Below are 14,198 nucleotides of genomic sequence, written 5' to 3'. Positions count from 1 at the left end.
TAATAAGTGCACCACTCACCTCGAAACCTAATTAGTTTAACCTCCACATCAACGCTAAACTAAAATGAGCCAAAGTGTTAAGAGAAGGGCCGGGTACTCCTTGCTAACCTACAATTAGGTGCCGTGAACGTGTGAGGAGTCTAAGGAGAGAACAAACTGTGCTCAGGCTGCAGCTGGTAATTCGAGAGAGAGCAGATCACAGGTCGGCCAATTAGAGAACTTCAGGATGGCGGGTCCGGAACGCCTCAAGGTGGCCACATTTTAATTAATGCTCCTGACTGTCGTTTGTCCTGGAAATCAAGGAACGTGCGAAAAGCTTCCCAGAAACACAGAAATGACACAAAAACACTTAAATCAGCGTACGGCTACTGAAACATCAGACCAGTGGTTGTTGTGTCACAGAAACAGACTGAAAACCAACAAAACCAGAGCACAGATCCAGGATGATGTTCTGTTTGCTTTCCTCCGTTTGCTGCTGTTGGTCTCGTGACAGAACAAGATGAACAACCCTGCAGTCCTCTGTTGTTGACATCAGTGTTTCAGACTTTCACTCATAAAGACGTCCAGGAGGCGTTTCCAGATCCCGCCGTGATGGCAGCCATTAAGTTCCCCAGCTTTGTGTGGCTGGATCCTGAGAAACAATTCATGCAGACACCGATAGAGTCGACCCCGGGTTCAGTCTCCCGTCTCACTGTCAAAGGCAAATCAACGTCTTTTCACTTTCAGTAGGACTCCTGATAAATCCACGAGTCAGAAAAGTGTTTAAATAATGAAGCTCAGTTCGTCCCACGATGACGTCGTCAAGTCAAATCACAACATTTTTCCTTTTTCGTTTCAGAAACAATGTCTGTTTACACCGACGATGCAGTACCACGCCGGGCCACCAGCGGGTGCTGTTGGTTGTTTTTGTAATGAAAACGCACACCAGCACACAGAGAACAATAAAATATACAATAAAACTACAGAACATCAACAATGGAAATACACTGACGTTCGTATGGTCAGACACCAAAGTTGGATTAATGTATATATTTAAAAACACATTTCTGGAGTTGGTCATTCTGGTTTATTGGTAAAAGCGTTGCCTGCCAGCCTCATTCTTCCCTCTCGCCTCTTCCCAGCCTCATTCTTCCCTCTCGCCTCTTCCCAGCCTCATTCTTCCCTCTCGCCTCTTCCCAGCCTCATTCTTCCCTCTCGCCTCTTCCCAGCCTCATTCTTCCCTCTCGTCTCTTCCCAGCCTCATTCTTCCCTCTCGCCTCTTCCCAGCCTCATTCTTCCCTCTCGCCTCTTCCCAGCAGTCTGACTGTGGAACTGCAGCTCATTGTGGAACGCAGACGTGACGCTCTTCCACCGAAAACAAAAGCAAACAGGCTCATTTTTCTCAAATGTTTGTCTAATGCTCAAGTCATGCTTGCAGCAGCATCCCCTGCTTCGTGAGTTGAGTTCTTTCTCTTCTTCTCTGGCGATGCTGCGTCTCTGCTGGGTTCTGCTTCGGCCCCTGGGGGGTTTTCATCAGCGTCCCCTCTGAATCTCCAGCCTGGATTCATATTATGATCGCAACTGCCGAGGCCCTCCTGCCAAATTCTCTCTATAAACGATCCAATCTGCTTTGATGTAAGCTTTACTGACTGGACTCGCGATCCATAACCTGCTTCTTTTCTTGTTTTTCATCCTTTTCTTCTCCCATCATGACTATTGATTGTGTTCGAGATTTCATCTGTTGGTTCGTGAGCTTCAGTTGAAACGCTGCTCCTCGATACTCCCCCGGAGGGAAAACACCGCCAACAACAGATTAATCCAAAGAAACTATTCAAACTCTCAGATGCTGCCCTGGGACCTGCGTGTCCAGGTCCCCCCCCCCCCCCCCCATGACATGTTACGTAACTCCTGTCCATTGTTTGAGTGATTGTTATTCGGGACATATCCCATTTTCTGTAAACAAAGTCTGCGGACTGAGGCCGGCGATCCGGCGGGAGGAAACACAAGAAGGATGCATTGCAGCATTGTGCTGGCAGCGTCACTTCCCATGTGGTGAGTGTGACAACACGGGCTGCAGACACGTCGGCTGATCTCCTTTAATGTGTTCTTGATGGACTGTGTAACGTCACCGCCGAGCTCCGGCGTCACGAGGAGGAACGACGTCTTGTCGATGATTGTGTGTGAAAAGTAACAGTAACGTTTGTGTCATCCCGTCTCTGAAGTCATAAATGGGCTTCAGACGTTTTTATTTTTTCACCTGTTCCTTCCAGACGATCCTGTCGGGGTCGCAGGGCGATCCTGTGATGTCTGAAATGGTAAATACTTGAACACCCAATGTTGGAAACCAGGTAGCGAATCCCTCCCTGCAGTCCGTCTCTTCTCTCCTCGTGACATTAAAACCCACCACAGCAGCAGAAAGCCTCCACTCCTAACCATTTCTCCAGAAAATTATCTTTTTTAAGATAAACTGACATCAAGTGTGGAAACCAAACCTCCGAACTCGACATGAACGACGGTGGACTTCATCGCCTTTAACATCGAACGCGTCGTGACTTCCAAACAAAGTGACAGGAGACACAGAATGACAAGGAAACAAACCGCAAGAGGAAACTCTGCTTTCCCTCCACATCAAACCAGGCGAGAATTCAATATCGTGAAGGGATCAGGCAGAAGAATATATTTATATTTAGCTCCTTCCTCAAAGTCGCTGACCAAACTCCGTCCTCGGGATCAGATTCCTTCGAAGGCCACGGGAATGTTATTTCTGGTTCCTGCGGTATTGAGCCCTCATGTCCGGGTCCCGTCTCCGTTCTGTTCTGTCTCTCGCCGCCTCGTTCTTTGTCTGCGCTGACGAGGAGAAGCTGGTTGGAAGTGATTTTTCAATCAGACTTTCACTCTTTCCACCATCTGTCACTGCCAGACGCTGGCAGATTCTGCCTCATTTGCTCTCAAGCAAATAGCAGCGTTGGGCCATAAACTGAAAGATTTCCCCTCATAAGTCCAGCGAGGGAAGGATTTCAAGCCGCGGGCTCAGAAATGTATCATTTCATACACATGTAGGTGTACCGAATATATTGAACAGGAACTTAAAGTGCTCACAATGTTGGACTTTGACAGTGAATGAAATAAATGTATGTTTCTATGAGCACCACTGCTTGTGTAGAGGTCAACTGCCCTCAAAATAGAAATACAGCTGTACAACCCGATGACTAACCACTAAAGAAATTACCTCACTTACTGACAATTAATCGAGCAATGAGCAATACACTGCCATGAATGTTTTCATTTCTGTGTAAACAGGGCAACCTCTCCTCAAAACGTGCAGTACGTGTGAGTATCTTTTGAAGCGGATGTAATAACATTCACTAACATTTACCACAGCATCGTCTGCCTGCATGGACACACTCCTCTGACCGACAGATCCTGAGTTGAACCATCGCCTGGAGCAGTTGGAATGATTAAAACTTACTGATCTCAGAATTCCATAAAACAAAACCACCAACCAACATGTGAAATAAGCATTTCTTGCGTTTGTTTGTGTACCTGGATATTTACAGAATTTTGCCTTCAAGAGATTTTCTTAAACAAAAAATGAGAAACAAAATTGCTTCTAGCGGATTGTTGTGATGAAAACGGGGTTTAATAGAGAGAAATAAAAACATGCATTTCCAAACAGTACTACAGGTTTCCATTGCTGTCGTTCAAATCACATTTTGTCAAATATCCTTTATTTGAGTGAATACAAAGATCCAAGCTCTGCCACTTTAATGTAATGCTGATTCAGTCATTTTGAATTATCAATTAATTTTCATCAGAGGTCATAATTAGATTTCTGAGACTGATTAGGCAGATCAGTTCATCGCTTCCTTCTCAGGCTGGTGACGACCGAAGGCACTGAAATAAAAGCTACGGTTGATATTAACCACATTCATCATTATTTCAGGAGCAAGATAGCAGACGAGATGTAAAAACCCCAGTTTTGTTGTTCGAGTGTCTTCTGGGGCGACTGTCTGTGTTTGTGTTGAATATTTTGCATGTGAAATGTGTTTTAAGTTACAGCGAGGAAGCGGAGATGAGCTGGATCTGCCTCTTCAGGAGGATTTTAAGCTGTTTTCATTTGAGTCCATCTCTTCTCGTATTTCACGTGAATAACGGCTGCAGGATCTACACAGAGCCAAAAGTCAAACTGAACAAATACAATGAAAAATACAGACAAATGTTTGGAAATCTCACATTAGTAACATTCCCATGATGTTTTTCATTCCGTTGTTTTTTCCATATTGGACAATGAGAAGTCATTGAATGTGAGATATTATGCTGGTTTACCTCTAGTTTGCATCCCGAGCTTTAAAATAGGGTTTTATTTAATTAGTGTAGCTACACGTAGTGTCAGTGATACCTTCATCAAGCACACTAGAATTAAAAGACATATGAATCAGGATCGCTAGATATACCTTTGACTTATATTCAGTTTGTAAAATGTTTGAAATTGTAAAAAAAAAATAATGACGTTAATGAAGTTAAAACCAAAAGGAATGTCAAAGGAGCTCCACATATTAAAACTTCAAGTTTCAGGAAATCTCCCCTCATGGAATCTAAGAAAATATCATAAGCAGTGTTTGTTCGTTCAGTTTTTCTACGTCCTCCAATATGAAGAAATCAGGCGTTTGTAATAATCATTAATAGAGCGAAATGGTGTTCTTCACCCTGCACCCACTGTTTCACCAATCTGAGCCGCTCACTTTCTCCTGCAAAGCTCCATATTCATGAGTGAAGTTCAGGCCGCAGCCGCCTGGAGGATAATGTCAACTTCTCTGCTCAGCTATTGACAGGCGTGCTTCTTTCCAGAGAGGGAGTTTTTCTCGCGTCGACCAGCAACATTTAGCTTGTCTGCCCCATTAGCCGCTGACCTTCATACTAATGCCGACCGTGGCGAGCCGGCGCCAACGCATCCAATTCAATCTCCACTCTGCGGAGATCACAGAGGCGCGTGGAGAAAGCGATGCAGCTGAAGATACACAAATTCTGCTGGAAGCCGCCTCGTTCCTCGGAGGAAATGCATCGAGTTTCTGTGACTCTGATGAGAAATTCAGCACTTAATCCATGACTCCTCCACACCGGAGTGGAAGTTGGATCACTTCTCTTGACCGACTCTAAACGAGCCAAAAGGAGTGGAAGCAATCTGGTTTCCAGCAGCAGCTTTTGAAGTGAATGTATTGAAGTACATCCTCCTGTGAAGTCACGCTGAATGTGACTTCTCCTCCACACAAGAATTCACATTTCCTTGACCCCACCTGTCCGCCGCGCAGCTCTTTAAAGAAGCTGCAGCACATTTGTCAAGGCCGGGTCTGGTGTGGCTGCTGCAGCCGGCTGATCTCCGTCCACCTGCTGAAAAGTCCCTGCTGCTATCGCTGATCCTCCGTCCACAACACAGTGACATCGTCTGGCCTGGCGTCCAGCTCGTCCTCGTGACGCTGAGCTCTGGACGGAACAAGTGTTTTCTTCATGGGAACACCTGGGACTTTCTCACCTCAAGCAGCTTTCTTCTGCTTTTGACTGGATTTCTAAATAGAAGTCCAATTCATTCATCTCTTTCTCTCAACTGACATGAATGGTCAAAGCACTGCTGCAGACCCCGATCCTGGGATCACTGTGTTCATAACGAGAGCTTTATTAGCATTTCTCAGGCTCAAAGACGCTCCACAATAACAGCAGAGCTCACTTTAATGTGAAATGCATTTGGAGCAGTGAAAGGAGAAGACGGCGGATGTGATGACGCCTGCTCGTCGTTTCAGATTTTTCTCAGGTGCTCCGTTTTTCACCTGCAACCTGAAGACTTCGCCTGAAACCTGCAAGTGTGACGATCAGCTCAAGTGTTTTATTGAGCACTTCCAGAGAGAATATGTGATTTTAAAAGCCCCAAACACACCGAGGCTCCGAGTGGCCGTCAGTGGAGGGCATGAACAGAAGCCGCTGGCTTTTTTCACTCCTGTGAGTTTGGATTGAATTCGTCCATACGGGTGTGACTTCCTGTTTGAGTCCTGGTCGGCATGAGAAGCGAGGAACACGTTCCCCTTCAGCTTAAACCGAATGTAGAGATTCAAAGTGACTGTTGGCCTCCTCATAGCATCACACACTTCAACACCATTATTTGTCACACTTATTATTCAGTCAACAAAACATTTGGACCCTTTCTCAGGTTCTCCTACAATTTTTCAACGTCATTAAAGACTAGTTCAAGAATTTCTTTTTCAATTATTTTAAAGACAGTAGAAATTAAGTGAATTAAGTGAAAATATCTTCACAATGGGATAATTCTCACAACACTCCTGAAACATGTCGTATAATCCCGCTGCAATAGTGTTTTGAGTGCGACTGTCCAATAAGCTAACGTTATATACGGGCAGACTACCATAGCTAGCTTGGAAGAAACCTGAAGAAACGTGCACAAATATGGTTGCATCATGTCGGGCCGACTTGTAATAATGTGGAGAATTTTGATAACAGTGTGATTTGTGGTAAATACAAACTTAGGAAAATTCTGTTAATATCTTTTGCTATGCTTTGAATTTGTTCTTTCAAACAACAATGCTCTGTTTCTTTGAGTGACTCAAGATTATCACAAATACTTTTCTTGCATATTTAAAAATGTTTAATTTAGTCTCTTAGCACCATCAACAAACAGTGCTCAAACATATACCATGTCATCGTATCGTGACCTATATTGAACATGTTTATATGGTAATGACATACGTTTGTAATGTATTTAGGCAGCCCCAATAGCAGCTACAATACAGTTGATATTTATCAGATTCTGGTCATCAGAGCCTTCAGCTTACATCAGATAATGAGGATTTGAAACGTTTGAAGCAGCACAAATAAAAACCAAGTAACCACAGGACACCAAGGAGTGTTTGTGTTTCTTTCTGCTCCTCAGTCTGCCCCGAACCCCCAGCGTCTGAGAAAGGTTCATCAAGCAGCATCACAGAAGCGTGTCTCAGAGTTCTGTTCTAGGAAACTGTTTTTAATCTGGACCAGAGAAGCACAAACGCGCCTCAGAAAGAAGTGAAGTGTCCTTCACTTCCAACACGACGTCACAAATAAATTGAACTGGGCAACTTGTCAGATCGTCACTGAGGGGAAAAAAAAAAAAAAAAAGATCTGAAGATGTGGTAATGTTGATGCCATCCTGCCAGCGGCTCTGCCGTTATCACAAATTAAGAATCTAAAAATACTGAAGCACTTGAAGAGGCGCCGTGGCCTTCGAACGCCGAAGCGCTGACGAGAAGGTCGAGTCTCCAGAGGATTTCTGCCGCCACAGTTGCATCACGCGGTGAAACTCCTGTCACTAAGCAACCTCAACAGGATCAGCTGGCACAAGAGCAGAGAACACTCAAGTTGAGATGGAGCCAGAAAAGTAGATCTGCTATTGAATTTCTTCCAGTATTCACATCGTAGAATTCCATCGTCAGCTGACGACACCGAGCTGAAAAGGCTCCGGCCACCAGATCTTCCCTCGTCTGGACCATAAAGGACGCAGTAGTTGTCAGGAGCCTTTACAGTGACGTCGTCAGTCTTCAAGTAGAAGCTCTGAGGAACGTGGAAGGAGGGAACATGCAGAGCAGCAGGGCTTCATGAAACACGGTGTGGTGACGGAAGAGCAGCATTCACATGTTTGGGACCAAATCAGCATCAAATGGAAGCAGTGGACTGTGAAAGCTGAGGAATCTCATGTTTCCTGGTGGTTGTTTGAACACTCGACGCCTCCTTCCACATCTCACGGCCAAAACTTAACAAACCTTTTAAATACACTTGCTGCAAACGTCTGCACTGTGACCAAAACTGTGTGTTGCACAAGTACAAGACGAGCTCCGGTCAGGTCGAGAGAATTCAGCCGTGGTTTCCATCTGAGCTGCCGTCAAACTCAGGCCTTCCTCTTTACCAGAGGAAGACGAGGGACGAGGCCGCGGGGCGGAGGCTGGTCGTACTGAGAAATTCTTCTGCACACACACACACACACACACACACATACACACACACACACACACACACACACACACACACACATTCAACTGAGAACACATTAAATAAGGAAAGAAGTGTTTGTTTGTTTGTTTGTTGTAGAAGGTTTCAGACTCTTCTATCCAAAGCCATGATTCTTTGGTGAAAATCTACAGATTTGTGTCATTTTTTTCTTTCCTTAATAGCTGAAAAGACAAGCCAAATAAAAGCTATGATGTGATCTTGTATGTTCTGTGTCAGAACTGGTTTCTCACCTCTTCCAGCCGTACCAAGCTTTACAGAAAGTGAGTTACTCAAAAGCACATCGTATAAAAAAAGATGTGACATTTGATTGAACATTCCCATTCAAAGATTCAGTGCTGCTGTAAAAGCCTGTGGAAAATATTCACAGAGTGGCAGAGCTGGAGAAATAGCTTGTATTTTAAAGTAAACTGGGGTTCAAATGTTGGCCAAACACTTCTCTTACAGCAAAATAAAATATTGATGTGAAATCTGAACAAGACCGGGAGGCATAGGAGGAAAATGCATACACTTCTTTCCATACTAAACACTCAGTGCTCTTACTGCGATATTCAATGAATAAATATGTTTTTCTTGCACTGTGAAAATCAACATCACAGCTCAGATCTCCACTTCCAGCATGCAGAGCTGTAATTGCAACCCTGCACTTGAAACTTCCTAAATAGCAACAAGTCCCATTCAGACAGCCCACTCGTGGCTCCCCGCTGCCTCTGACACACTCACTTCTTCTGGCAGCTCTGCAATAATGCTCCGGAGACACAAACCTCCCCACCTCGAGCCAAGCAGCAGGCAGACCCAGTCTGCGCGCGCCGCCGCTGCGCCCCACTAGTGGCGAGAGGAAAGTTGGTCTCCAACAGGTCTGGGCGAGAGCGCAAACAGCAGCAGGGAAAGTTTGAGGAGCACATGAGGGTGGAAGAGGAACTCACCGAATCTCAGGACGTGTGGCATCCCGTGACTAAATCCCACACAGTGTAAAAGCAGCAGTAGAAGCCTGATGGAGCACCTGAATCTCGCCTTCAAGACCAGTCGGCAGGAAATCTCCATGGTGCTTGATTTTTAATTCCCTGACTCGGTATATTCCCCAGATTGTTTTGGTCTGGATTTTTGTTGTTGTTGTTGTTGTTGTGGTTGTTGCTGTTCGCTTCAATTCTCCTGTTTAACGTGAATCCTGGTGAGCTCTCTGGATCACGGCATGGTTTTCACCGGCGGGCTGAGCTGCGCGTCTCCCACATCCATTTGGGGAAGAAGAAAAAAAAGAAGAAAAAAAAAAAAAGGCGAAAATTACAAGCAAATATCACTGCGTGTCCAGATCACTGCGCCAAGAAGAGACAGCAGCCGTCGGACTCAGCTGAGGAGGATGATGATGGTGATGGTGAAGAAGGAGGAGGAGGAGGTGGTGGTGGTGGAGGAGGTGTCGGGGCGTCCATGTTAGGCAGGGCAGGGCTTGAAGAAATCCATTTACTGAAAGACAAAGGCAGAGATTGAGGAGGAGAAGCGGCGGTAGTACCTCCGCCAGCCCGAGCTCCTCCTGCTGCACTGCCGCACAGGCGAGCTGACGTCGAGCCAACACACACACACACACACACACACACACACACACACACACACACACACACACACACACACACACACACACACACACACACACACACACACACACACACACACACAGTGCGCAGACACGCACTAGTGGACCGGGAGCGCACAGGATGGATCGGGCTTGTTTCTCCGCGACTCTCCGGTCACACTTCGCCCTTTGATCTGCACCCTCTTCCTCTTCCTCTTCCTCCTCCTCCTCCTCCTCTCCCTGCTCTTTTTTCTCAAAGTGTCACTCCTGTCCTCCCTCGGTTCTCCCGCCTTCCTCCCCCCTCGCCCCCTGATGTGATGACGGTCAACGCGGCCGCTTTTCACCTCTCAGATTTTCGCTCCCTGGTTCGCTGCGTTTTGTCGTCAGATTTATATAAATACATATATTTCTCTCTCCTCAAAAAAAAAAAAAGAAGAGAACCAGATGAATAAAAAATGATCGCCTGGACTCATGTGAGGGAAAGCAGACCTGTCACTGCGCACTCAGTCTGATGAAGAGCCTCTTCTCACCCCCTCGTTTAGATTTTACAGCGCTTCTGTGTTCTATCTTTGGAATTACGACTGTTTCCTTTCCACTTTTCTTTACTCAAACTCAACAGCTGCAGCATTTCACCCTCTTGAAAGGGTAGTTTTCACGTGCCGTTCGTACTCTTCAATTAATTACTTGATAGAGTGAAAGAAGAAAAATATAAGCGTAACCTTCTGTTTTCTCCATGTTCCGAACTTTTGGCAATTTTAAATAAAAGTCAAGATATTCCTCGGGCTATAGGGGAAAATCACGGGGCAATTTGTAAACTGCAATAAAACATTGCTGAAAACGTTTTTTTTTCCATTACATTGACGTGGAATTTACGACTCTGGGCCTCGAATGCGTACATTTCTTTCCCTCTTCTGGAAAAGCTTGAGCTCAGTTCTAATTCTGATCTGGGGTTTATGAAATTTTATAAACTTACTGACGTGAAAATGAAAAAAAAAAAAAAAGAATTATCAGCATGGCTTGTAAACAAAGAAATTGCACTCTATATCACAAAAAAATGAATTACGTAACAATTTTTTAATTTAGTCTGCAGCATTTGATTTAAGATTTAACAAAAACCTTCCAATACGCCAGGCCACGTCCTCGAGGCATTAAAATAAATCTGCTCTTTGAAGAGATTTCAGCACCTGGACAGCTCCAGGTTCTAAGCAGCACCGCGGACAGAGCCTCGGTTTCAGGTCTGCAGCCTTCCTGCCTCACACATCTGCTCCCGGCTCTTCCTGCCAGCTTCCTCTGGCTTCGTTTACCTCCTTAATTAGCGCGAGGCTCCTCGGCTCTGGACCGGAGCCACGAGATGATACGGTTTAAGCCAAAAGGTTAAATATTGTTTCCCTTACACCTTATGCTTCTATATTAGCACCAATCTAATGTGGCCAACACACACACACACACACACACACACACACACTCAGAGCGCACCGTCCTATTGGGAATTTAAACGTCAACAAATAGGAGCAGTTATAATATCACGGATAACTTCCTCAGGTTTTCTTAATTTATTTGCGTCGTATTCTTAATATGTAGACCGTGTGAAAAGATTTCTAAACGTTTTGAATAGTTGAACTGACAGAGAAGTCGTAGAAAAGAAGCAGCAGCCCTCAACTATTATTACCAAGGCAAAGCTGTGCGTAACGGCCAGAGAGGTGACAAAGAGGCGCAGCTGGCACGGAGCGTGCACCCGTCTGGATTTTCTTATAATCATCTCCTTTCTACAGATAGCAGCTCCACAAATGCCCCTTTGTGCGTGTGAAAGGGGCGTTTTAAACGGAAACCGAGGGGAGCTCCTCCAGCCGAGCGAGGGCTGCGCGATGATAAAGTTGATTTAAAAAGCTGAACGTGCTCATCAAGCAGCGGGGATTTAAATGAGCCGCTCGGCTCTGCTGGTTCTCCGCCCGGGGACGTTATCAAGAAGATCCTCTAGCAAGCCTGATCAAGGAAAAGACATTCAGCCGTGATCCGGCATTTAAATTCCTCCTTATTATTGTTTTACACACAGAACCAAGTGTGGGCATCGATGTGAGGAAGACCAGAAGGAGAATAAGGAGCAGGAGGAGAACCGGAGAAGCTGATCTCCAGATAGAGGTCGGGCAAAGACACTGGGAGGTCACGTCTCTCCGGGGCTTTTTACGCACAACTTGGCGCTCATTCCTTTGGTTTGTTCTTTGTCTGAACGCGCGCAATGATTAAAAACAGACTATCGCAGGGTACCAGGGGAAAAAATGCAGATTTGAACTTCAAACCTGATATTTGTGTGTTCGGAACGACATGGAAACATCCTTACTTAGATATGCATCCAAACATGTGAGCTGCGCCGAGGAAAAGATGAGCCGCGCGCGTAAAACACGATATAGAAAAGAGAAGGTTAAATGTGTAAAGCAATGTAAAGTTGTGAGGAATGTTCTTACCTTGGAGCTGGAGCGGGGAAGAGTCACCGGAGCAGCACAAAGAAGTTGGTTGGTTTCCACGGAGGAGCCGAGTCGCTCCCCCGCACTCGCATCTGGTAGCGCTGCGCTCCGGCCGTGGGGGAGACACGCCTCCTGTCGGACGGCAGGACTCACTGCTTAAAGCAACAGGGGGGGGCGCGCACTCACACACACACACACACACTTCACACACTGACACACACGGAACCAGGAGAACCCAGACTCTGCAGCCTCTCACTGCGTGCGTATTATTCCTGTATGCGCTCTGCGCTCCAGGAACGACAAACCGCGAGAAATCACGTCCAAATGATGCTGTTCAGATGGCAACAGTCTGAGAAGCGCGTTCACTAATTGGGTGTGCGGGTGTGGGGCTGCTTGTGTTGCAGACGGGGTGAGCCCTGGTATGATAATGTAGCTTGGTCGAAATGTAGGAATCCCAATTACCTGCACCTCAGTGTGGGAGCGACGCTGCCCACAGTGGAGGAATGACCTTTATCAAATAGTAATGCTGAGCCGTCACCTGCATGGGTTCAGCACTGTGAAGGTGAGCAGGGTGGGGAAGAGCCAATAATAACCGAGGAGGGTCCAGCTGGAGGACTGAACAGGGAAGCTCTGATCTACCATATCTCGTTTCCCTTCTCCAGGAAGCTGTTTAAAACCCAGACGGCCATTTCTCCAAGTCTGAGCTCCGGAAACCCAGTGGGACCATCGGGTGTGTGCGTGGAGTGGAAACACAGAGGGGACCCCACATTTATCTCCAGCAATCCCTTTATTTATCCCGCCAAAACAAAGTGCGGAGAAACAAAATGCTTTAAAAAAAAAAAAAAAAAAAAAAAAAAGGAGTGACAAACAAAAGCAAGACAAGCAGCTTCGAGCAAATAAAACAAGCAATCAGACATTTCGTCCTTCGTCAGATTTCCTCACGAACACAGGGAAGTGACACGTTCCACATCCACATCATTCATGCAGTTTGGTGACGATTTTATTTCATAAATTGAAAGGAGACAAGATATGACAATATATTGGGAAATAAAAATATTCGCTTGGAACAATCATTTTGATCCGGATCACCACTGAACTTTATTTGGTTCTTTCTTTGATCAAGATGCACCTGAAGACCTGTTTTCATGAAGATCAGCCGTTTGGGAGACATTCTATTAATTCACAGACACATTTTAAATTTTAAAGCGTCTTTCGCTGAGGGTGTGTGTGTGTGTGTGTGTGTGTGTGTGTGTGTGTGTGTGTGTGTGTGTGTGTGTGTGTGTGTGTGTGTGTGTGTGTGTGTGTGTGTGTGTGTGTGTGTGTGTGTGTGTGTGTGTGTGTGTGTGTTGGATCCCGTCTCCTGGACCACAGGAAGCGGAGATCAGCTCCAGCAGCGACCCTGAACGACATAAAGCAGCGCAGAAGATGGACGGATGGACAAAGAAGTAAGTGAATATAGAATTTTAAAAAAAAACTAAGTAATGTATTGATACGAAACGCAACATAATAGAAGATCGCGCACCAATGTCACATTTGTCACCATGGAAACCAATAGATTACAAGGTTATTTGATCTTCCTCTCCTTCTATCACCTGCTGCATGTTATCAGTTTGACACTGATCTACACACATTTGATCATTTCTGTGTGCCCTCCCTCCCTCCCTCCCTCCCTCCCCCTCTCCCTCCCCCTCCCTCTCCCTCCCTCCCACACGTTTGACCCTCAAGCGCGAACCAGGGTGCTGACGTCACTATATCACGTGGCCTCTCAGAGGCTAGGGAATTAATACTGAACATGTTTGTACTGGTTTGACATCAATTGGATTAAAACTGACTGAATACCTTTAAGTTATTTTCATGGCCTAAACCTTGACCACTGACACAATCGATCTCAATATTTAATCCTTGGATAAAGACAACATTTCCCTGAAAATGTCAAGAAATTTAGCTGAATTTTTGTCTTGCAAAAGACACGTCCATGGCAACAGACGCTGATCTCCCCTGATCTCCTTTGAGCTCCAGCATGAGGGGTTTCTCACATCTGCATTTTTCACAGTTTCATAAAATTTATTCAGAATCAATTAGCCATTAAAAGCCCAAAAACTAATTGATGGGTCATTGGATGATGACAAATAATCTCCGCCACTGAG

General features: G+C 45.5%; 1 protein-coding gene across 1 annotated transcript in view; it reads right to left on the bottom strand.

The window, feature by feature from the left end:
* The window catches only part of LOC308133904 (glutamate receptor ionotropic, kainate 2), a gene marked incomplete at its 5' end in the record, with an annotated part of 304,935 nt that extends 295,965 nt beyond the window's left edge, over positions 1 to 8,970 (bottom strand). The window contains one exon of the mRNA XM_080501449.1: positions 8,949 to 8,970. Coding sequence (XP_080357575.1) covers positions 8,949 to 8,970 — 22 coding nt within the window. The remainder of the gene's footprint in view (positions 1 to 8,948) is intronic.
* Between the last annotated feature and the right edge of the window lie 5,228 nt (positions 8,971 to 14,198).

This window comes from Blennius ocellaris (assembly GCF_963422515.1).
Source record: "Blennius ocellaris genome assembly, chromosome: 8".
In the NCBI taxonomy this organism is placed as follows: Eukaryota; Metazoa; Chordata; class Actinopteri; order Blenniiformes; family Blenniidae; genus Blennius; species Blennius ocellaris.
Note: the sequence above shows the minus strand (reverse complement) of the source record. Positions and strands in the feature narration are given on the sequence as shown.